At 43.6% G+C, this 24,384-nt stretch overlaps 1 protein-coding gene across 1 annotated transcript in view; it reads right to left on the bottom strand.

Annotated features, from left to right (window-relative positions):
* fbn1 (fibrillin 1) overlaps positions 1-10,195 on the bottom strand; it is an 88,789-nt gene extending 78,594 nt beyond the window's left edge. The window contains exons 1-6 of the mRNA XM_079497310.1: positions 9,925-10,195; positions 9,406-9,714; positions 6,890-6,972; positions 4,323-4,421; positions 2,899-2,994; positions 1,807-1,902 (exon numbers count right to left, since the gene is read on the bottom strand). Of these exons, the coding sequence (XP_079353436.1) occupies positions 1,807-1,902; positions 2,899-2,994; positions 4,323-4,421; positions 6,890-6,972; positions 9,406-9,596 (565 nt within the window). The 5' untranslated portion in view covers positions 9,597-9,714; positions 9,925-10,195. The remainder of the gene's footprint in view (positions 1-1,806; positions 1,903-2,898; positions 2,995-4,322; positions 4,422-6,889; positions 6,973-9,405; positions 9,715-9,924) is intronic.
* Positions 10,196-24,384: the final 14,189 nt, after the last annotated feature.

The following is a 24,384-nucleotide window of genomic DNA, read 5'->3' as shown; positions in this document are numbered from 1 at the left end:
AGACTAGGAGCCTTTTTTTGTCATTAAATGAAACAAAAGGAGTACATTTTACTCTTAAATGTAAAGAAGGTAGCACTCTTATTTTAAAATGTAATCACGTTTTGTCATTCACATCTGGCCAATGGGTAACTTGACAATGCAAAGCTAGATTGGTTGCTTTGCTGTGGAAGACACAAGGGCAATGTTTTTCAACCATTCGATTAGTTCTCACACACACTTTGACATAATTCTGTGATCGCTATGACAATCAACCTGTCACCCAACAACAAGGAAAAGCAGGTGATAGGAGTGTGTTGGAAATCCTCCTAGACATTAAAATACTGGCAAAACTGGAATACGTTTTCTCATGAAGGATGAGGAGACACCATCTTCTATGAAGATGATCTCTAAACATCCACGCATGCACGCACGCACGCACGCACGCACACAGCACAAACCAGCCACATCCACATATATACGAATAAATTGTACGCCTGCTTCAGAAACCATCTGTTTCAGAAATCAACACTGAGACAAAGTGTACCTAAGGCACTTCACATACAAACAAAACAAAAAGAAACCTTCGCCACGCTGACATCAAACATCCAGTGACACCACTTCTTCTGAGCTTCTAAACAGCCTCACAGAAACCCTTGGCCAAGCTTCTATAGCATGAGAAACTGAGAAAGAGTGGAAACTTGAATCACAACATGTAGACCATTGCTACAGTAGATAATACTGGGCTCTGAGTCGCCATGGCAGACTGATATAATCTTGTTTGTCACATATTTAAAGTGGACACTGTAGTAAACCACCAGAGGACCAGTGTCCTCAGCCAGGGCCAACTGACAGGCCTTTAAAGTTTGGCCTCGTTAAGATCGATGTTGGTAATTAGAAGGTCTGCAGCCAATCCAAATATTAGCTTTACAAGGTCATTGGTGTGACCTCCACGGGTCATCACCACAGCAGACCCCCAGCCTGCCTGCCTGCCCCCTTAGTGTTCGGAGATACATGACATATATACACTCCACACATGCCTACACACAGAAAGACACACGCATGCACACAGACTCACACGCACGCATGCACGCAGACTCGCACGCATGCACGCAGACTCGCACGCACGCACGCACGCACGCACGCACGCACGCACGCACGCACGCACGCATGCACGCACGCATGCATGCACGCACGCACACACACACACACACACACAGACACACACACACAGACACACACACACACAGACACACATTTGACACAAACACAGGACAGGCAATGTTCACTTTGCGTGTGCTTGTATACTTTCAAGACCTTGCTTACATGTGCCAGAGTTGAACCACAGGGGGCGGGGATGTCTCCGGTTTACAAACAGAACACATTCAGAGAGACATTACATTCCCCAGAGCATCGTTTGAAAGCAGATGTGGAAAATAACGGTCATTTCTGAGCACCGGCATGACATGCGAGTGTTCCACAACAAACCACATAGCCATGAACACACACCAGATCTGACTGTGACTACAAACACACACAACCTGCTTTAATCTCAATTTATACTCCATCACACAATGGTGTCGCTTGCCGAACTCAACATAACTGATCTTCAAGCTATCAACGCAACGCATTGCAACATGATGTCAACTGGAAGTTCTATTATTTTTGGAGAGCAATACTCTGCTGTTACAGAGTAGAAATGAGGCATACTGTAAGTCACACTAACAACCAAGCATTCAGCATGAGGTCACATCTTTTTGTACAAAAGCAATACATTTGTCACAGTACAGTGCATTCCTTAGTACTATGAGGTAATGTGTTCTTCCTTACCTCTCTCGCACTGAGCCCCGGTGAAGCCATAGGTACACACGCAGCGGTTTGGGGCCACACACCGTCCTCCATTAAGACAGCCACTTTCACACACCGCTGCAGAGAGAGAAAGAGAAACGTGTGAGAAAATGGATACCTGATGCCTGATGAAGGTCTGACCACCCAATACATTGGTGCTTAAATAACATTCTGTAAGTGAAGACAGTATGTGGGATTCTAGTCTTTTCCTACTGTTCCAGTTCATTTATCCGACGCTGTCCCCCGTAGGTGTGCATAAGGACTTTTTTGAATGGGAGAACTAGGACAGAGGTGCTACATCCACCCTGTGGTGGCTCCTCACTGACAGGTGAGCCAATAGGGCACAATAGCAGTGGCAAACAGAGGAATTAACACATTCAATCTGTTTTAGATTTTTGCATTGGCTATTCAAAGATAGCAGATATACAGCACTCACTGCTGTATATCACTTTGTGCCGCAATGCGAGCTTGTATATGCTATTTTTTTAATCTTTATGTGTTAATGGATTCATTGTAATGTAGGGGTGTACTGATAAATTCTTACAGCGATCATATGATACACATCACATACTGTATATACAGTACATGGTACATGGTTGATACGATACGATAAATGAACGATATTGCTTCATTCATGGCGATATGATTCAATGATTTAGAAATCAATACAGTAACTGTTTAGCAAACTGTGTGAAACGTGTGGATAGTGCAGTTCTTTTAAGGGAAACAGTTATTATTATGGATATAAATAAGTAAACAAACTGGCAAATACATGGACATTGCATTTGAACACATATGGACAAACTCTGACCTTGACATGGAGATTACACACATTTATCGATATACCTAGTGTAGCGATATGGAATGGAAAAGCCCTCTTTCTTTCTCTTTTTTCTTCTTAAAATAGCTAAATACAAGGCCTGTTGGTACTTAGTGTCGATACAATCGATTATTTGCATTGCAAAATTATTTAGCTGTTTGCATATCGATATAGTAGGATGGTTACGATTAAAATGGATGCATCGATGCAGTACACCTCGAGTGAGGTCATATGGTGCGTAGAGCAGTCCTTACGTTGGCCACAGTGGTTTCCCACGTAGCCCTTCTGGCACTGGCAGTTGTCCTCGGCACATGTGCCCCCATTCATACAACGGATGTTACAGTGCTGAACTGTGGGAAGAGCATCACAATCACACACGCACGCACGCACGCACGCACGCACGCACGCACGCACGCACGCACGCACGCACGCACGCACGCACGCACGCACACACGCACACACACACACACACACACACACACACACACACACACACACACACACACACACACACACACACACACACACACAGAGAGAGAGAGAGAGAACATGACGGAGGTTATCTTTTTTGTAAATCATGTTCAGAACTTCAGATATAATTTTCCCAGATCGTTATTGTGAGAAAACAGAGCATAGTTGGGCAAACGTGCTGTGAGTTGAAACATGGTAGAGAAGTTGACTGTGCCTCCAAAGCACACACACCCATTCCACATGCACGCACGCACGCACGCACGCACGCACGCGCGCACGCACGCACGCATGCACGCACGCACGCACGCGCACGCACACACACACACACACACACACACACACACACACACACACGCGCACACACACTACAAAAACAATCCATGTCAAGAGATGGTCCACTATTTTCAAGAGTATGATTGTAACATAGATCAATTGTTGCAAGTTAGGGTGAATATCAAGCACTGTTTTGAGGAAATATTTGTCCAAGTAGCATTATGGTAATGTACATGTATTATTGAAGCATTATGGTATCGTGCATGTGATGTCCAATCATTATGGCAATGTGCTGAATAATGATGGTATATATTATTTTTTTTACAGATTCTAGAAATGAAAACCAAGGAGAGGATATTACACAGTAAAATCTGTTGGTTTACACCACAAGAGTCTACAAATGTAGTCTGTACACTCTCAGAGATACAAATCGTTAAATGAACAGTGGAGATGTTAATGTGAACAATTGCACTCATCAACTACAAAGGACAGGAAGGAATTATTCTCTGTCTACTGTATATGGTTTTTCAACCATTAGAGGCAAAGACCACTATATTAGCCCAAATATATATTTTATTTCATCAGCCCGAATTGAATATGGTCAATTGCTTATAATTGTTTGTGTGAAAAGTTTGCTAAACCTCTCCATAACATTACTTCCCTTTGTTTAAAAAGAAAAACCTACACATAATGGGTATGTTCTAGTGCTGCTCTCAAATAAGCATTTAGCTAGCTTTAATGTTTGTATATACTGTGCAACATAGAATATTAAACCATAATATAAAAGTTTTTCTTTTTGTATTTGTACTGTATGCTGTATAGGTATTGATTTGGCCACCTAAATGTGCATATTATAAACACAACCACTTATCAACAGCCACTTCACGTCAAAGGCAACCACTCTTCAAATCAGCATAATGTTGAAGTAACCAACCTGACTTGGAGCCACAGGAGGCTGAGATCTGACCGGTGGGACAGGTGCACATGTTGGGTCTGGAGCAGAAGCCATCTCCACATGAACTCCGGCAGATAGCTGCAAAGTGCAAACATAATCATGACCTGCAAATTCAAATTTGTGGTATACACTATACAGTACCAGTAAGACGCCCTGAGGGCGAGAAGCGACCTCGCCCTTTGGTGGCGACAGACTGCTGGGAGAGCACTGGCGCTTTGGCATGAGGGGTCAGATCAACATATGGAATTAATTCTTTACTGGCCATATATGGAGCTTGTCTTGAGTGTACAGGGTTTGATGAGGTCAGATCAACATATGGAATGTCAGAATAGGTCAGCTCCATATATGGAGATCTAAGGGTGACAGCGGGGGCATGCAGTGTCTTGAGCGTACAGGGTTTGATGAGTGCCCAGGTAAGGCCGGGCCTTAATTTTCGGACCACGTTTCGGTTGAGAACTGCCGTCTGCCGGGCGCGGCTGCACTAATAACTCTGGGGCGGACCCCTTTAGAGTTTGAATGGACAGGTATCAGTCATATCAAAAGGGAGACATCGAAGAGGAATGACGGATGGGGAAGGATCAACATATGGAATGTCAAAACAGGGGATCTCCATCCCTGATGATGTCATGTGATGTCACGAGGCATGACCATATAGGCGTGGGGTGACGCCGTGACGGACGGACAGACTGACTGACGGGAAATGCACGTTTTCATAGTAAATGCAGTCGCAATAACAGCTTAAATCATTGACAAAGGTCCCCAGGCAGGGACACTGCAATTACACACTCGTACTGGGTGAGTCATCAGTGGCACACCTCCTTCATGGTCTTGGAGAGGAAATCTATGGGTTTTTGGTATATCGACCTACAGTACCTCTCACAGGGTTAACAGTGTTTTGGTTTAGAGTTTCTAATGGCAACATAATACATGAACTAAATCTCATATAGAAGTCAGATCTATAATACTTAAATACTGTAACAGACCTAGTCCAATTATAGCGGCTCTGTTTTTTAACCCTCATCGTGGTTAAAGGAGACCACTTGGCAGTGATGCTAAGCAGTGCTTTTTCTTTCTGTCTTTCCTTCTTTCCTTCCTTCCTTCTTTCTTTCTTTCTTTCTTTCTTTCTTTCTTTCTTTCTTTCTTTCTTTCTTTCTTTCTTTCTTTCTTTCCTTCCTCCTTTCTTTCTTTCTTTCTTTCTTTCTTTCTTTTGTGTGTATTTTGTCGTGCTTGCTGTTTGTATGTATTGACATATTACCATGTGTTGTTCTTGCTTACTGTAAGTCGCTCTAGATTAAAAGCGTCTGCTAAATGCCTAAATTGTAATTGTAAATTGTTTTGAACTTGTTGTTCTGTTTCCCGCAAGTCTATTGTTGGCCTGGTCTCCTGCCCCCAGCTCCCACCAGGTAGAGTCCAACCACTGACCCCAACCCCCTGAACCCCACTGCTAAACAATGTCATTAGAGTGCTGGCCAGCCTGTCGGCCAAATTACAATCACACAACTCTACAGGCTCTCAGACTTTACTGTCTGGAGAGGGGGGAAGCCATCCAGTTCCCGTAATTCAAATCCTCCGTGGTGCATCCGGCAAGGCCGGGTGCTCCGAACAACTTTTGCCTTGCGTGTGGGAAGTTGGCCAGCAATTAGTGACTCCTACTGTGCATGCCTATTCATTGGGGTGCAGAATTGAGAGGAATAGCATGTTCCTCTGCAAACATTACGTCCTCCCTGTGTATCTAGCTATCACTCTGTCACATGAAAAGATGCATCTGGAAACTTCATGTGTATCTTGATTGTCTACTCTACACCCTCCCACATGACCAACTGTATGGGCTAGCAGTGACAGGGACTAGGGGATATATCATGCACCACCCCTTATAAATAAGTTTAGGGATAAGGGATAAGGGTGGCGCAAGATAGAGCCCGAGACATGTGGGGACCATTGGGAATTGGCATAATAATGACTAAATTATGAGAAAAAGTAAAGAAACAAAACAAAGCCAGCATTAGCACATTATGGTACAGCAGACATAGTCATAATGCCAAATAACTGATCTATGCCTGTTTCACCTCAGGACCAACTGATACATGCATGAGACTTTTACATTTAGAATTTTGCCTGAACTGTCCACAGCGGCCCTCCTCTGAGATACAGAGCGAGTAGACAGAAATGTTATGTTACTTATTATCTTATAATGAGAATTAGTGAGGACCAATTATATGAATATATGTTGAAAATGGGTGAAGTGGTACTTTAAGTGGCATATACCTGTCCTGTACATTACACATTTAGGGCAGTATTATGCGTGTCTTAAGTACCAGGTCTTATTACTTAACTTAAGACCTGGAAGCGTGATCAATGCCATTTGGCTATTCTGAGTGGCCAAACAGCATTGACCACGCCTCCAGGTCTTAAGTTAAGTCATAAGACCTGGTACTTAAGACACGCATAATACCGCCCTGTGTTACTTACTGTATTCTGTACTAAATATATGTTAACTCATGAGTCACAGTGCCATAGTGTTGAATTACAAATTTAGCGTTACTTACGGACAATGCACTGGTTCCCTCCGGTCAGAGTCTTCCAACCTGGACAGCAATAGGCATTGTTTCTTGAGCCACACACATTGGGTCTGGGGGACAATACATCATCCAAGAGACAGTATCAGTAAAACAGCAAGTTCAGTGGCGCCTTATTGGTAAATGTGTCTCTCAGTTAACTGAACTATCCAAACTGTCAATTCAATTTAATTATAGTGCCAAATCACAGAAAGTTGTCCCAAAACGCCCTACTTTGTCGTAGGTGTTATGTGAAAGTAGCGAAAATAACATATCTACTGCAAGCTCACAAGCCATTGTGTGCTTGTAGATCTGATATATTTTTGTAATGTTTAAAGTGAAATAAATAATAATCTGTGTCAGGCATGCCCACATATGGAGTGGTGTGATGTCAGAACAGGCCAGTTGTCCAGAGCCTGGGCAGAGGCCTTTTTGGGGCGGTTCTGGACAACCGTGGGTCTGACCGACTCGACACCGGGCACTGCACCACCTGCGGGGGTGTGGAACGCGTGTATCGAATCTGAAGTCAATGGGGCGAACGGTTCTCGAGTTACGTGCATTACACATGTACAGACAGAGACATGGTGCATTTATAGATACTAGAGCGGTGCCCATTGGGCACTGGCCTACTTGGAACGACGCAAGTTGGAAATTAATGCCCCACCCAGATATTATGTCGTCTTTGTCCATTTTATGCCCATATATGGAGTTATTTGTCAGGCATGCCCAAATATGGAGTATATGCAGATGTCAGAATGATGTCAGAACAGGACAGCTCCATATATGGGTCCTGGGCAGGGCCCCTGTCCAGAGACCGGGCAGAGGCCTTTTTGGGGCGGTTCTGGACAACCGCTGGTCCGACCGACTCGACACCGGGCACTGCACCCCCCCGCGGGGGTGTGGAACGCATGTGTCGAATTTGAAGACAGACGTACAGACAGAGACTTGGTGCATTTATAGATAGATAGATAGATAGATAGATAGATAGATAGATAGATAGATAGATAGATAGATAGATAGATAGATAGATAGATAGATAGATAGATAGATAGATAGATAGATAGATAGAGCCTGCCTGCTCGCTCAGGGGATGAGTTGAACCTTGACCTTCAAGTCAAAATCTATGTATGTGAGACATGACCTTTGAGGCTTTGACCTTCTCAATAAAAGAGCATGGGGACAAAATACAACCACCCCAAATGTATAAGTTATATTGTATTAACATACTCTACCATACAGACTGGACAAAATTACTTAATTCATTAAAAAAAGAGTTGCATAGATAGGCCATATACTAATTTATATAGTAGGCTAATGAATGATAAATCTACGTTTATAATACAGTTAGTATATACCGGTAGATATATAATTATATATTTATATAATCATATGATTGATGACAATATATAGATCAGAGATCTCACGATGACACTGTCTTGTCTTTCTGTTCAGATTCATTCTGAATCTGAACTTCTCAGTAATGTTCACAGACAAAACTTGTATGGGAAACAGTAAAGCCTAGTGGTCATTTGGCACACTGCAGTTGAAATCAGCCAAGTTTGCATGCATTCTCGATCTGCATATACAGTAGGCTCACACACACACACACACACACACACACACACACACACACACACACACACACACACACACACACACACACACACACACACACACACACACACACACACACCTCCCATCTACTGTATACATACAGTTGTCTCAATAATGAGCTCTAAACATGTCAGGTGAAAGTGCCCAAGGATATTATTCACTTGTCCTGAGTGACCCTTGTGATCTCTTTTGTGTCATAATTTTGGCAGAGAGATTCTCCCTACAGTATTTTACTTTTTCTTTCTTTTTCACACACACACACACACACACACACACACACACACACACACACACACAACACACACACACACACACACACACACACACACACACACACACACACACACACACACACACACACAAACCTCTCCAGCAGTGACCCACTGTGTAGGCTACAGCTGCAGATGTGATTTATCCCAAACTGGGGTGTGGTGTTTTTGGCCAGAAAGAGGATTATTATGCTGTTAGTCTCTCTCTCTCTCTCTCCCTCTCTCTCTCTCTCTGCAACAGACATTCCTACAGCCACACACGACCAATGGCCTCCTTTGTTTGGGTGTAATTTATTATTGCAGTCAGCAGGAATGTAATATTCCTGCCAGTATTTAATTACTAAACTTTGCTCCAAACTTCCCATCACAGACAATCTCATTTGTTTGGTTCCATCTGCGTTATTAATAAATTAGGCTACAGACAGAAAATGACAGAATCTTATCTCAGCCTCTTTAAGAAGGACCAGGCAGGCTGTATAGCTGATGAATAGACAACAGCCACCTGCTCCAATCACTGTCTGACGTGCAATTTCACTGTGCCAGGTTACGAATTTAAAAGAAAGGATATTTGTAGCTTTAGCTAACTTATATATGTGCCAGGTATATAGGCCAACATTGCATTACCCTCTGAGTGCATCCGTTCCTCCCCTCCTCTTCGCCCTGCTCGCTCTGGGCTCGGACTGCCTGGCCAACACCTCGCTGTCTCCAGTGGCCTGCACCTCCCCAGTGTCCCCAGCCTCCGCACACAGCGACAATAGGGCCACCAGAACCACGGTCAACTGCAGCGGCCGCTCTCGACACATACTGTCCAGCATCTTTTCTCAAAAGTTCCCAAACTTCCAATGTTTGGGGGGGTATAAATGTATGCGTCTTCTTACGGGTCTGTCGTCCAACTCCAACGCCCTCTGCACACTCTCGACTCCCGAGTCAAAGCTGCAAAACAAAAAGATTTGGGAAGACGCGGAGAAAGTGTGCATGTGATGTCTTGCGCCATGGAAAAAACAACATCCCTACTGAGTTAACTGGGGTGACATTAAGTAAAATTGTTTTAATGGTCGTTTAGTGGAAAACGGTAAAGACATGATTGATATATCTTGCGGTATAAAATTCTTATCTGAGCGCACAAGTGTGTCCAGCGTTTACCTTACCTTCTCTCCCTGGCAGGAGATTCGCTTCGGACCCGACAGGACTAATTCGCTTTTACTTGCAGATATTCCTAAACAATCGATTGAAGAAATGTTCCTAAAATAAGAATAGGCTGTCAAACCGTGCGATTAACCGCTGTAAATAAATGCGCATTTTAACTCTGCCCGGTGCATCCAATTGTGTGTCTTGTGTTCGCATGGAAGTTAGAGGAGTTGCATTCCAGAGGATGAGAATGGTAAAACTTGACTCTCTCTCTCCCTCACTCGCTCACAGCAGAACTCTTTCCTCATCCCTGCCCTACTCAACTTTCTCAAAAAGTTTTTTTTTCTGTTCTCGCGATACAATATATCCAGCGCAAATGATGCAGCAAGCGAGGCAATAAATTATGTGTGAGTCAGTAGGAGAAGAGGACGTGACTATTTGAGTCCTACTGTGGAAAGGTGAGGTTTGTTTTACGCGTGCCAAATGTGTAAATCATGCACCTGTCTAGTGTCCACGCCACAGGGAAATACTCAATGACGAATGGGCCCAGCGTAATTATTTATAATTAGGCCTAATTTGTTCTTGTGTAAGTTGCATAGAAGGCCTATCTGAATAGGCTATATAGGACACACTTAAAATGTAATAATGGTGTATGATAAGAGAAAGAGGGTGTGGTAGGGCCGTAGGGGAGCGGGGGAAGCATAACGGTCTTCTTAACGGAGCAAATTAAGGAAATGGACCAGAGGAGACTGATGGCCCTGCTGGGTTCTTTCATTTTTGACAGCGTTCATCGCCGAAAATCAGTTCAAGTTTGCCTGAGGATCTGGGGGAGAAGAATGAGAGGATCTGAGTGAGAGAAGCAGAAGTGGCCAGTGATGATGGGAGTGGATTGTTTTGACAGTAAGAGAGCTCCTCCCGAGTTGAATTGGATCTCTCTCTCTCTCTCTCTCTCTCTCTCTCTCTCTCTCTCTCTCTCTCAGAGCTTGTGATCATCTTGTACAACATAAGCCTGACCTGGGCGTGAGGGGTTGAGGTGGGGGTGAATTTGGAAAAAAAAAACTGTAATCTGGAGTGCACAGAGGTCAGGGAGTGATGGGAGACAGAGAGAGCTGGTGTCAAACACTAGGTAGGGGCGTCATTTGGGGCATCAGGATGGCAACAGGCAACTGCCACCCCCTAATTCACATTTAACGTTAAATGCAGTTATTTTATGCATATTGTCCCCAACTCTAAATTGTTTTAGCAGATTAATCACTTGGAGCACTTTCAACATGGCATCCCTATAGAGGGACTTTTCTGTTTGGATGTATGGGAAGGCCAGAAGTTTTTTGCCACTCAGATGATGGAACATCATGTTATTTATTTTTGTCCATATTGGTCAGCCCTAAATTCACTGATATCAGAGATAGCTATAACGACATAGGTTGCATGTTAAGTTCTCTAAATGCTTTTATAGAGGGTTTGTTGCTAATTAGCTTGTTTCTAGCTAAGTTTCAAGGTTCCCATCAGCACACACTACCATGTGGGAGAAAGGAAATAAGGAAAAAGGTTGGCCTGTGGATCTTTCTTGGCACAGACAAAGTGTCATTTATAGTAAAATACCTCCCCCTGCCTTCCCTTTCTCTTGCCATCATCTGTCTCGATCCACCCATCCCTCGTTTAATCTTTCTACTGTTAGTAACAAAGCGTGGGCTTCATTTTGGGGAATGTTTACTCCCCTGCCCTAAAATGGCTGAACTACAAGGCCTGAAACAGAAGCATTGAAATAGCAGTTGGCTAAACAATTAAACAATTCAAACTACCCTTGCTAAAAGAAATACTGTCTCTGCATAATCCAAAGGCTTGTGTTAGACCTTTACATAATTTAATGCCTGCACTGTCCAGTATAAATATCCCAGACAGAACATATTCGATATTCCCTCCTTTAAAAAAAAGATCATTGTCAAGCATGATAACACTCCTCTGCAGCTATGGCACATATGTGCCCACTGCCCAGCACATGTCGCCAATACATTTCCTTGTCTATTATTTTCTTATACTATATCCCCAAGGCAATTTTAATAGCTTAGATTGGGATCAGTTCTGGCTGTGCTGAGAGCAGTATAACTGTAGCGAGACTTTCTCACACTGTGTGTTGTCTTTGGCTCCGTTAACCGTGGTTCATTTCCTTTTGTCTTCTGCAGCACAACGGCTGCCAATATTCATGTGAAATATTTCAAGAAAATGAGCTGAAGCAGAAATGAGTCTCTCTCTCTCTCTCTCTCTCTCTCTCTCTCTCTCTCTCTCTCTCTCTCTCTCTCTCTTTTGCATGAGAATAATGCAATAATGGAATTCTTACACTTGCATCGTCACATATGGTCTCGTTCAGTACGCGCACCACAGGTATACAGCACAGAGCTCAAACATAACCACAATGGAACTCTGGGGAATCTCTCCTTGCCTTTCGCCTGCAAAAGCATTGTTTCAAGCATATTGTGATGTTCAGAATCACAAGCATTGTTTGAACTCTTTTCAAATAAAAAAGCCTATTCCAACATGGAATATTTTGCAGCTCTGTAGCTTACCATGCTGTGGTTGGAGATCCAAGCATAGTGTAGATGCCTGCTGTAACAACAGTGATGATGAGGAATGAAGGACCACCGAGTTTAATGAGCGGGGTCCATGCTGGATGGCTTTCAGCCATACAGTACTTGTTCTCTCGTTTCTTGTCTAATGTATATGGCCACGATAACAGAACATTAATTCAGTATACACCAGACCCAACACTTGATACTCGATCAGAAATTAGGACCTTTGACTGGACTTGGACTTACAGTAACATGGACTTGCACGGAAATACTTCAAAGCCACTCTGCGACACACATGGTCCCATCAATGTGGAGTGGACTAACCTTCCCAAATCTACATCTTGCAACTTTATCTGCATGTGACAAGTGAGAGATTTTGGTCTGAGATGATCTCTTACCTTCCTCCTCTCTATATGGAAGGTAAGATTTGCGTGTGCAAAAATCTAGTTTTCAAAAATAGCAGATTTAAAAGCACAATTCAAAGTGATTGCAATTATGTTGTGTGGGTAGTGATCAGCTCTGTTGACCCATGTGTTACCGACAATGAGTGCATTCTGTACCCATACAGTTTCATAGACAGTTTCACAAGACACCAATGCATGTAGGCTCTATAGTACACAGCACTAGGTATAATACAAACACACAGATTCAATCAGGACCCGTCCCCTCTGGGATCACAGTGGTTACTGTATTTTTGGCTGTTTGACCATCCACTCTGGTCCGTCCGCCCACTTATCTACCCTCAACATACGATTTATGCAGTGTTGGTGTCCCCCCACTCAAATCTGACCATCTTAGGGATGGAAAACATTCCCCACTAAGATTTCCTGTGAGGGGTTCACCACCGCCACCACCATCTGTAAGAAACACTCGAGCACAGATGTAGAGACCCATAAACACTCCATGCAAACACGCGCACCCGCAGAGGAATACTAGAAATGCACGTCATATATTGATTTATACTTCATCATACGATTATGACAATATTGAATGCTGGAAATAGCCGATTTACAAACTCACAATGCATTAGCCTGGCTAATAAGCCAGACTCAAATCACACAACAGCTGATTCGCGTTTGGCTTTAGCCAGGCTAACGATGCATTGCATCTGCACATTGCAAGCTTGTAGAGATGGCTATTTTTGGCATGCAACACCGTTGTACAATGGAGTATACATTAGGCATTAAGTGCTATGTCAAGTGTGTTGTTCACATTACACATCCATTCAAGCCGCATAAACGTACAGGGCCCTATTATCAGTGCTAGTTTACAAGCGACATGCAGTAGTGCCCCCAGTGCCCATGTTTAACCACCAATCTTGCTCCCATCTTAAAATAAGGTGTGATCTGGCTCATTTCAATCTTATGTACAATGAGAAAAGTCAAAAGGCAAATAGGCTCTGTGCACAGCAGCCATATTGGAAAGAAACTGGGCTTATCTCCTTCTTCTTACAAATTATGCTAAACAAGGTTCTGTTCCATTTAGTATAGCACAGTGGTTCTCAAACCTTTTAATTTCAAGGACCCCCGACACATAATGAGTGTACAAATGGAACAAAATGGACCCAGTAGACCAGAGTTACACACCCGTAAGAGGCCATTTGGAACCCCCTCAATGAACTATGTGGGTACCTGGACCACATTAGAGTGTTTCCAGTGAGCCAACATGCACAATATCAGCACCCTGACTACATTTGAACGGAATGGAACACAGCCTTAACTGCAACTTCACATTGATTTCCCACGTACGTCACGTGATAGATTTTCCACTTAATCCACAAGTTATAGTTTCCTGGGGGAGAAGGAGTTTACTGGGGAAAGGGGGGGGGGGGGTCATGTTGAGAGAAAAGATGATAAACAGCCAAAAGGCACGCACATCTGGGATGTGCATGCAAAAACGGTAACGGTATATATAGGAACAACCTGGTGACTCAAAACAGTACACGTAACAAAGCTGAAATATATATTTTTTTTTTGTATTGATCATAAAGGATCATGTCTGCCTACTTTCTCTACAAGATCGGCCTCCACACAGCTGATTCAAATTATTTTTGAATCAGCCCCCGCCCCCATCCACACACACACACACACACACACACACACACACACACACACACACACACACACACACACACACACACACACACACACTTTACCATTTCATCCCCATGCAGAGATTCAGGTGTCACAGCAGCAACAGCAGCCAGTAAGAATGAAACACAGGACAGAGTTAGGCTAGTGTCAAGAGCCATTTATTAATTTGAATTAGTAGTAGTATTTGGCAGACAAAAGATACCCTGATGAAGACCTTTTAGGTCAATACGCATTGTCTTGCTCAAAATAAATCATCATCAAAGACAGGAGTGCCTTGGATTTATTTTCTTTGCAAGTCTGCACCATTTGGCAGTTAAGCACACGCAAGCAGTACTTCTTTGAAAAACGTTTTTGCACTGATTTGTGCCTTTTTATTTCAGTCAGGTTGTGCTCCCACATTACTGACACGGAACACTCAAATGAATTCAATAACGGAACACTGGAAACTTCTTGTCAGATAAGGTGACAGACCAGTTAATGCAGTACTGGACAGAGCATGCTGGTACTGTGAACAGAGAGCATAACAGAACAACATTGGGGAAATAGTCCCCATTTTGATATTGGCCAACTTAGATGTTTTGATTTGATTCCTGCCTCACACGATAATCCTGAAATCCCCCACCCCCTGGTCATCATCATCATCGCGCACACGCACGCACACACGCATGCACACGCACGCACACACGCATGCACACGCACACAAAATAAGAAATTAAATCATCCTAGTTTACAAAATGCCAATGATAAAGACAGTGGAAAGGTAGACTATAAAAGAATGTAAAAGAACTCTGACCTACTTATGAGGACTTGACATTTCCTCTGATCCATGGCACCATAAAAGGAAAAGCATCGATGCGTGTGATTGTGTGTGAGGGCCCGGGGATCCCCTGCTCCAAAAGATGTCCCGCACCAGTGTGCACACCACACCCACCAACACTCTGGAGACAAGGCGAGCCGAGCCAGGGATGTAGGGCTGGGGTCAAAACTGTGGCTACGCCTGAGGTCAATTATGATGTATGTGAGAGCACAAGTCAAACTCACGCTGGGTGCACGCACGGTCTACAGTATATGACTCCATTAGTAGAAGGAAATACCAGCATTCACCAATAATTCGGAGGATGGTTGCCTTTAAGTCCTATTATACTTCATTGTATAACGGATAGCGAAAATAACCGATCTACAATCTCACAATGTGAGCTTGTAGATGTATTATTTTCGCTTTGAGGTTTTTTGAATATATATTTTGTAGGAAATCCCAACGGAATGAATAGTTAATGCACAATGCAAAATCCTGCATGTCAATTTCACCCAGAGTTAAATTAACACTCGGTATTCTACAGTGCATGGTCAACAGAATGGTTCAAACAAACAATATATACAATCGAATGTATATACTCTGTTCATGTGGAGGGCCACAAGGAGCCTGATGATCTGTAGAGTGGCCTACTTTTGGTCACTTACTCCTTGTCTTGATATTAAACACGAGTGTCGGTATTTCTTTGTGTAAACAAGTGCTAAAGTAGACAGCATCGACGGAATAGCCTGGCATGGCCACTGGCACACTAATATCACTGTGTAGATAGTCTGGAATCCCAGTCATCTCTGGGCGGAACCTGCATTTCCAAGGGGCAGATTTAAATGTAAATGCCTCTGGTGATAACCCTGCCCCATATTTGCATACTGTCCGTTCGTCCGTCCGTGTGTCCGTGTGTCCGTGTGTGCGTGCGTGCGTGCGTGCGTGCGTGCGTGCGTGCGTGCGTGCGTGCCCTGACCAGCTATCTTTGGCACCGTTGGCTTTGTCGAAGCGAAACTGTGCACACAATTCAATTCAAAGAGCTTTATTGGCATGAGAAAACATATGTTTACATTGCCAAAGCAAGTGCACACACACACTCCTTGGATGCCAGAGTGAAACCTCTGCCCCAAATGTTTCACATGGGCCTGTTATAGCACCACCAGGAGCAGAGCCATGGAGTAAGACAGAGTTACGACAACTCCGTTCACTTCATGGGGCCAGTCCAATGGCGGGTCTTCTACATAGACTTCTATTGGCGAAGAGCATTGCGATTTGCGAACAGTGACAAAGTCCTGGACCGGACGTTGGCAGAATGCATTGGACTCAGGCAACATCCCAGCTTTAATCCCTTTATTTTAGATAGTTCTTTAGTAATTGTACAATATAAACATTACAGAGACTTTAGTTGTCACTGTACAATACTTTTAAACAGTTGTCATGTTGCATACATGCCTAACATAGGTGATATTTGCATCGCCCTCGTTGAAAACAATGTATTTTAAACTCCAGCTTGTCTGTCCAGGGCCAGGCTGCATGAACAGCGCTGGAGCACTCAGTTTTCTGCCCCCTCAATGTCGTAACTCTGTCTTACTCTTTGGCTCTGACCAGGAGGAACACATTTCTTGACAGTACTCCTACAGATTTTGTCCAAACATCACGCAAATTGGTAGATTCGGCACACAGTATCTCTATAGTCATCAAACAAAATGGGGTGTTCGGGTGTACCTCTGGAGGCAGAGACATGTAGATGCATAACAGCAACACAGCAGTATATGCCCAATAGCAAAGGCGTACTGTATGTGCTTCCTCCCATGCAGGTCAGAGCTGAACTCTGTGTGACTCTGATAACATTGAAATGAGGAACAATTTCACGCTGCTGCACTCCTGTTTATGACTTTAATTGTTCGTCACAGTGCTTCGGGGTCTGGGAACACTTTTGTGTGTGTGTGTGTGTGCGTATATGCGTGCGTGCGTGTGTGTGTTTAATTTAAACAAACACACAAGACAGAAGCAAGAGTTCACTCTTATTTAAAGGCACTCAAAAGAGCCAAATGTTTTCCCTTTCATCTTTTGTGTCTCAACTACAATGCTAGGGAAAATAATGCATCATCATTACCTCTACTAGGGCCAGTGGTAGAAGCAGTAGGTAACTATTTGTTTTGTACTAGTAAAAAGTAAATGTAGCAATACCACATTTATTCCTGGGGCCAATACTCATAATTATAATAATAATAATCAATAATTTCACAAATTGGTACCACCTACTCTACAGTAGGGTGACCATACAAATGATGCTAGTTTTGTGGATTAATTTACTTTTAATGCATGGCCCCAGTGCCCCCCATAAAATGACCAGAACTACTTCATTTTCACCAAAACCAGAGCAGAGCTCCCACCACGGGACTCGGGCAATCAATTAATACAGTTGCAACCACTGCCATATTAATGGCAAGTATTTCATATAACTTGTGAACTATCCCTTTAAGAGAGGAAACAAATCAGTGTACAGGGAACAGGTGAACAACATCAGCTACAGAGAGGACAATGACCTCAGGCTCAATGTGAACAAAACAAAGGAAGTCATTCTGGATTTTAGTAAGGGACCTCCCACACTGTGACCCCTCACCATCAAGGGGAGTAAGGGACCTCCCACACTGTGACCCCTCACCATCAAGGGGAGTAAGGGACCTCCCACACTGTGACCCCTCACCATCAAGGGGAGTAAGGGACCTCCCACACTGTGACCCTCACCATCAAGGGGAGTAAGGGACCTCCCACACTGTGACCCCTCACCATCAAGGGGAGTAAGGGACCTCCTGCACTGTGACCCCTCACCATCAAGGGGAGTAAGGGACCTCCCACACTGTGACCCCTCACCATCAAGGGGAGTAAGGGACCTCCCACACTGTGACCCCTCACCATCAAGGGGAGTAAGGGACCTCCCACACTGTGACCCCTCACCATCAAGGGGAGTAAGGGACCTCCCACACTGTGACCCCTCACCATCAAGGGGAGTAAGGGACCTCCCACACTGTGACCCCTCACCATCAAGGGGAGTAAGGGACCTCCCACACTGTGACCCCTCACCATCAAGGGGAGTAAGGGACCTCCCACACTGTGACCCCTCACCATCAAGGGGAGTAAGGGACCTCCCACACTGCGACCCCTCACCATCAAGGGGAGTAAGGGACCTCCCACACTGTGACCCCTCACCATCAAGGGGAGTAAGGGACCTCCCACACTGTGACCCCTCACCATCAAGGAAGGGACCTCCCACACTGTGACCCCTCACCATCAAGGAAGGGACCTCCCACACTGTGACCCCTCACCATCAAGGGGACCAAGGTGGAGCTAGCAGGCAGCTTTATGTTCCTTGGCATTCATGTGTCAAAACATCTGAGCTGGACTGAAAACACTGTTGCTACAGTGAAAAAAGCACAGCAGCGGCTGTGCTTCATTAGGATGCTGAAGAAGGCCGGACTCAGTCCTCAGCACTTCACTCTGACCTACAGAGGAGAGGCCTCGGGACTCAGTCCTCAGCACTTCACTCTGACCTACAGAGGAGAGGCCTCGGGACTCAGTCCTCAGCACTTCACTCTGACCTACAGAGGAGAGGCCTCGGGACTCAGTCCTCAGCACTTCACTCTGACCTACAGAGGAGAGGCCTCAGGACTCAGTCCTCAGCACTTCACTCTTGACCTACAGAGGAGAGGCCTCGGGACTCAGTCCTCAGCACTTCACTCTGACCTACACAGGAGAGGCCTCAGGACTCAGTCCTCAGCACTTCACTCTGACCTACAGAGGAGAGGCCTCAGGACTCAGTCCTCAGCACTTCACTCTGACCTACAGAGGAGAGGCCTCGGCGAAAGCGATCCTCACCAGCGGTATCACGGTGTGGTCTGGAAACACTACCCAAAGCTGAGAGGAAATCGCTCCAACGAGTTATCAAAAACCACAGAGAGAATTAATTGGATCGGCTCTCCCTGCCATGGACACATTCTACACACAGCACTGTAGGAGGAGAGCACAGAGCATCTTTAAGGATCTATCATCATCCTGCTCACCTGGTGTTCGTGTGGAGGGACTCAGGACACAACCTGAGACACCACAGGCCAGAGAGCATCTCCACCCATGCACACCACACGCTTTCTTAACTGTTTTATTTTCCCTGCCACTGTGTGAGTACTAGTAGCCGAGGACATCACGGTACTCAGTATGACAGATGAAATGTAAATCATAATAGATGAATATTGCACTATTATTTGCACTGTTTTTAGTTAGACTATGAAGTACTTATTTATTCTATTTGCTTTTTAAAGTATGGTAGGATATATGTAGGATTGTACATGTTTTCTGTGTCTTGTCTGTATTCTTTTTAAGAACATCCCAATTCCCATAAATGATGGGTGCTTGATCAAGACTAGATACCTAGTAAAATGAAAGGATTTTTATCTACGGCAGTAGATAAAAAATCCTTCTAACAAGAGCTATTTGGTGTGCGCAGTGCGGATATCTCGATTTAATCTTATGAATGCACAACACATGGTTGTGGCGATTAAGGTAAAGTGTGTAGCTTCAGCTGCAGTCATTTTTCACTGTGTTCAGTAATGACTTCTGTGATCAAAGGATGTTTCTCTAACCGCCTCATAATCTGCAGTCCACAGTCCTGATGGTTACTGTTAAATTGGGAGAATATATTTGTGTCATAACAAATTGGAATTATTTTAGTGATTGAGACAAATTGAAATTGAAAATTGCATTAAAAGAAGATGAGCATTAGAACAAGGAGAGATTAAGTTTTTCTCAGCATAAAAACAATAGCTTCTGCATTCCAGCATGAAGTTGAAACAATGCAACAATTGCATATTTCTTCACCCAGCAGAGTTACAGGCCATGTGCAGCTGATTGCGAACGCAGTGAGCACTAACTATGAGACCTAGCAGAACCTGTCTGTCTGTGTGTGTGTGTGTCACGCTGTAACACCACCCGCCCGCCACCAGAGGGCGCAGCTGTATCACACACACACACACACACACACACACACACACACACACACACACACACACACACACACACACACACACACACACACACACACACACACACACAAACTTAAAAAAAACTTAACTTAAAAAAAAACGTAACTTAAAAAAAAAACTTAAAAAGAAAAAAAAACGTAACTTAAAAAAATAAAATCTTAAAAAATAAATAAATAAAATAACTTTAAAAACCTTAAAAAAGTACGTAATTTATTCTAATTGTTATTGCAATTTACGAGCTGCGTTCGCTTCCCGTGTTCACGCGTCTTACTTGTCCAACATACAGTGCCTACCTGGCATCCGCAGAAGCAGAACACATGCTGGCAATTTTAGTGGGTGTGAAATGCAGTAAAGGCACCATGGCTAGAGGAGCTCCTCCATGGCTAGAGGAGCAATGATGGTGACCTTTTAGTTTAAATGCAGTAAAGGCACCATGGCTAGAGGAGCAATGATGGTGACCTTTTAGTTTAAATGCAGTAAAGGCACCATGGCTAGAGGAGCTCCTCCATGGCTAGAGGAGCAATGATGGTGACCTTTTAGTTTAAATGCAGTAAAGGCACGATGGCTAGAGGAGCAATGATGGTGACCTTTTAGTTTAAATGCAGTAAAGGCACCATGGCTAGAGGAGCAATGATGGTGACCTTTTAGTTTAAATGCAGTAAAGGCACCATGGCTAGAGGAGCTCCTCCATGGCTAGAGGAGCAATGATGGTGACCTTTTAGTTTATATGACTTCATATATATAAATGCAGTAAAGGCACCATGGCTAGAGGACCAATGATGGTGACCTTTTAGTTTAAATGCAGTAAAGGCACCATGGCTAGAGGACCAATGATGGTGACCTTTTAGTTTAAATGCAGTAAAGGCACCATGGCTAGAGGAGCAATGATGGTGACCTTTTAGTTTATATGACTTCATCGCAATTTATTAAAGCCGCCTATGCTCACGACAACACAACTGAATGGAGGCGAAAAACAGAATGATGCAGCTGTTGTCTGGCGTTTAGTTTTGTTTAGTTTTTACCATGAACACATATTTCTTCCTGAGTGCCACAAATCTAACCTAATCAGTAACTGATTGTTCCATTTATTTATTCTCCAAAATTTCTGGTCAGTAATCAGTAACAGTAATCGTTCCCTATTTACTGTTCCAGCTTACATTTTTTAAGATTTCCTTTTTCCCCCCCAAACTGTTGCCTGGGGCATATCAACCACCTTTTTGCCAAACTGGAAACCCATCTGCAAAATAAAGGGAAAACAGCACCCTCTTTTCCTAACAGTCTCAAGAGGACTACCTCTTTGCTGAGTGCTCCTGCGAGCTTAATGAATGTAGCCTACTGTTAGAGTTCAGATGATGACCTCACAGCAGGTTTGACAGCATATGACCGTCAGCAGGCCACGTGTGTGTGTGTGTGTGTGTGTGTGTGTGTGTGTGTGTGTGTGTGTGTGTGTGTGTGTGTGTGTGTGTGTGTGTGTGTGTGTGTGTGTGTGTGTGTGTGTGTGTGTGTGTGTGTGTGTGTGTGTGTGTGTGAGTGAGAGAGAGAGAATGGCAACACACACTAGGTCATTGTTGTTCTTAGGGAGTCTGTTTGGGTGAGGCCGGCGTGTGACTCAGCGACTGATCAAATCTGTCTGGAGGGAGCGAAGGGAGGGAGGTAAGAACAATAACAGCACTGGAAGGAAGATCATTTATTTTCATCACTCACAAGTATAATTATCCATGCTTATCGTCACAGTGAGCCAACACTTTCTCTCACAGCCACCACATGTATCCTACTGTGGTTTAGATGTGTGGGCTGATTCTGAAAATATCTAAATATTGATAATCAGTCAGAAGAGTCAGAAGAGCTGTTTCTGTAGAATTAGCTATAGTGTGTGCGTGTGCGTGTGCGTGTGCGTGTGCGTGTGCGTGCGTGTGTGTGCGTGTGTGTGTGTGTGTGTGTGTGTGTGTGTGTGTGTGTGTGTGTGTGTGTGTGTGTGTGCGTGCGTGCCAGTTTAGTGATAGTTATGGGTGGTGTACCAAACTTCCAATCACAAGGGCTGTCATAAGCATTATAGTGACACCTATCTGATGTTATGGGTAATGCTGGGATTGGCAGTTGTGGAGGGGAGAGGGTTAGAGCTTCAGGTGGCCTTCATATTCCCAGTGTTGGGGGGAGGGTCTCTTGGTCTTCTGTATCGGCATGTGAGAGTAAATATACGGTAATTAGTGGTGTATGCAGTATAGCCTGTATTATAATGTCCAATAATAAATGAATAATGAGTAATGAGTAATAAATGAGTAATAACAATGAATAAGTTGGCATTGAATCAGTGCTGGTGTAAACACTACAGTATGAATACCAAACAAAGGGTAATCGTTATTGAATCCCTGTCTATTAAAGCAAATGAACACATGAGGAATTCCGTGATTGTTCCTTCTCATTAATTAGGGATCGTGGGAAACTGAAAAGGCATGTGCAGGGCTCCACTGATTAGATTTGTCATGGGTATCTGAACAGACAACAGAAAGATCTACAGCTGTGGGATAATTACGGTAGTTCTCCTACAGTATCTTATCTATTCTGCGTAGTTCCTCAGCAAAGCTCCTTGGTTCCTTGTCATGCGTCAGTGGTTCTCTGACCCCAATCTGACAATCTGCGCCGTGCAGAGGGTGATTAATGTGGGTGAGACCCTCCAAGATTCTCTCTCAGAGGAGGCCAGGGACACAACCCAAAAACAGTCAACAACATACTTTTAGCACACAGTCATCTGTACTTCCCTAGAATCCCTAGAAATCCCTAGAAATAGAGTGGCAGACAGCTCACTGCTCACAGAGAATTGTTTTAAGGATTTAAAAGAAAATAAACTATTACCTATAGCTTTGAGCTTTATTTGTGCGTGGGGTTTACAGATGGCTGAAGGACAGCTGTGCCCTATTTTGCCTAATGTAGGCTGCTTTGTGGATGGGATGATTATACAATGCATTAAAATGGCATAGAGTGTAATGGCCACAATGTTTTTCACGGGCGCAGATAGAAATTCCATTCATTTCTCCATGAACGTTTCATGGAAATCCTTATATTTAGTGTTTTAAGCCTGGAATCAAGCCAACCAGGCTCCTTGTGAATCATGACCATAAAACATTTGATTGTGTTCATAAAAATATTTGTAAAATGCAATAAAAAAAGACTTACACGACTTACATATTTTCAGAATGAAGGAACAACCTTCTCTCATGAGTAATGTTGCATACCTTTCCAAAGAATCCAGCCAAAACTATTATTTAGCTTGCTTCTTTTAAACTGCAATCATTGTCTTTATTATAGTATTTTATTGTTAATAGTGTAAAAATATTGTAGGCCTAGTTGAGTGGTAGTTCGTTTTGGCAATGATGAGCTGCAAGAATTAATCTAATCTTGAGGGTGAGAAAAAATATCTAATTTTCAAAAGAAAATCCAAAACTAGGTTGATTGATTGACACCCTTTAACCATTGATATACCCAGTCTAAACCTACTTTAACCATTGATATACCCAGTCTAAACCTACTTTAACCATTGATATACCCAGTCTAAACCTACTTTAACCATTGATATACCCAGTCTAAACCTACTTTAACCATTGATATACCCAGTCTAAACCTACTTTAACCATTGATATACCCAGTCTAAACCTACTTTAACCATTGATATACCCAGTCTAAACCTACTTTAACCATTGATATACCCAGTCTAAACCTACTTTAACCATTGATATACCCAGTCTAAACTATACTTAGTGCAGAACCTATCCCTTCATCATATTGGAGGCCTGTCAATGATGTCAGTACAGTGACATCATATAGGGCATAAAAGGGACACACAGACAGACACACATACTATTTGAATTTGAACACACACACACACACACACACACACACACACACACACACACACACACACACACACACACACACACACACACACACACACACACACACACACACACACACACACACACACA

The sequence above is a fragment of the Electrona antarctica genome, assembly GCF_951216825.1.
Source record: "Electrona antarctica genome assembly, chromosome: 3".
Classification (NCBI taxonomy): domain Eukaryota; kingdom Metazoa; phylum Chordata; class Actinopteri; order Myctophiformes; family Myctophidae; genus Electrona; species Electrona antarctica.
The sequence above is the reverse complement of the archived record's forward strand: the minus strand, read 5'-3'. Positions and strand labels throughout refer to the sequence as shown.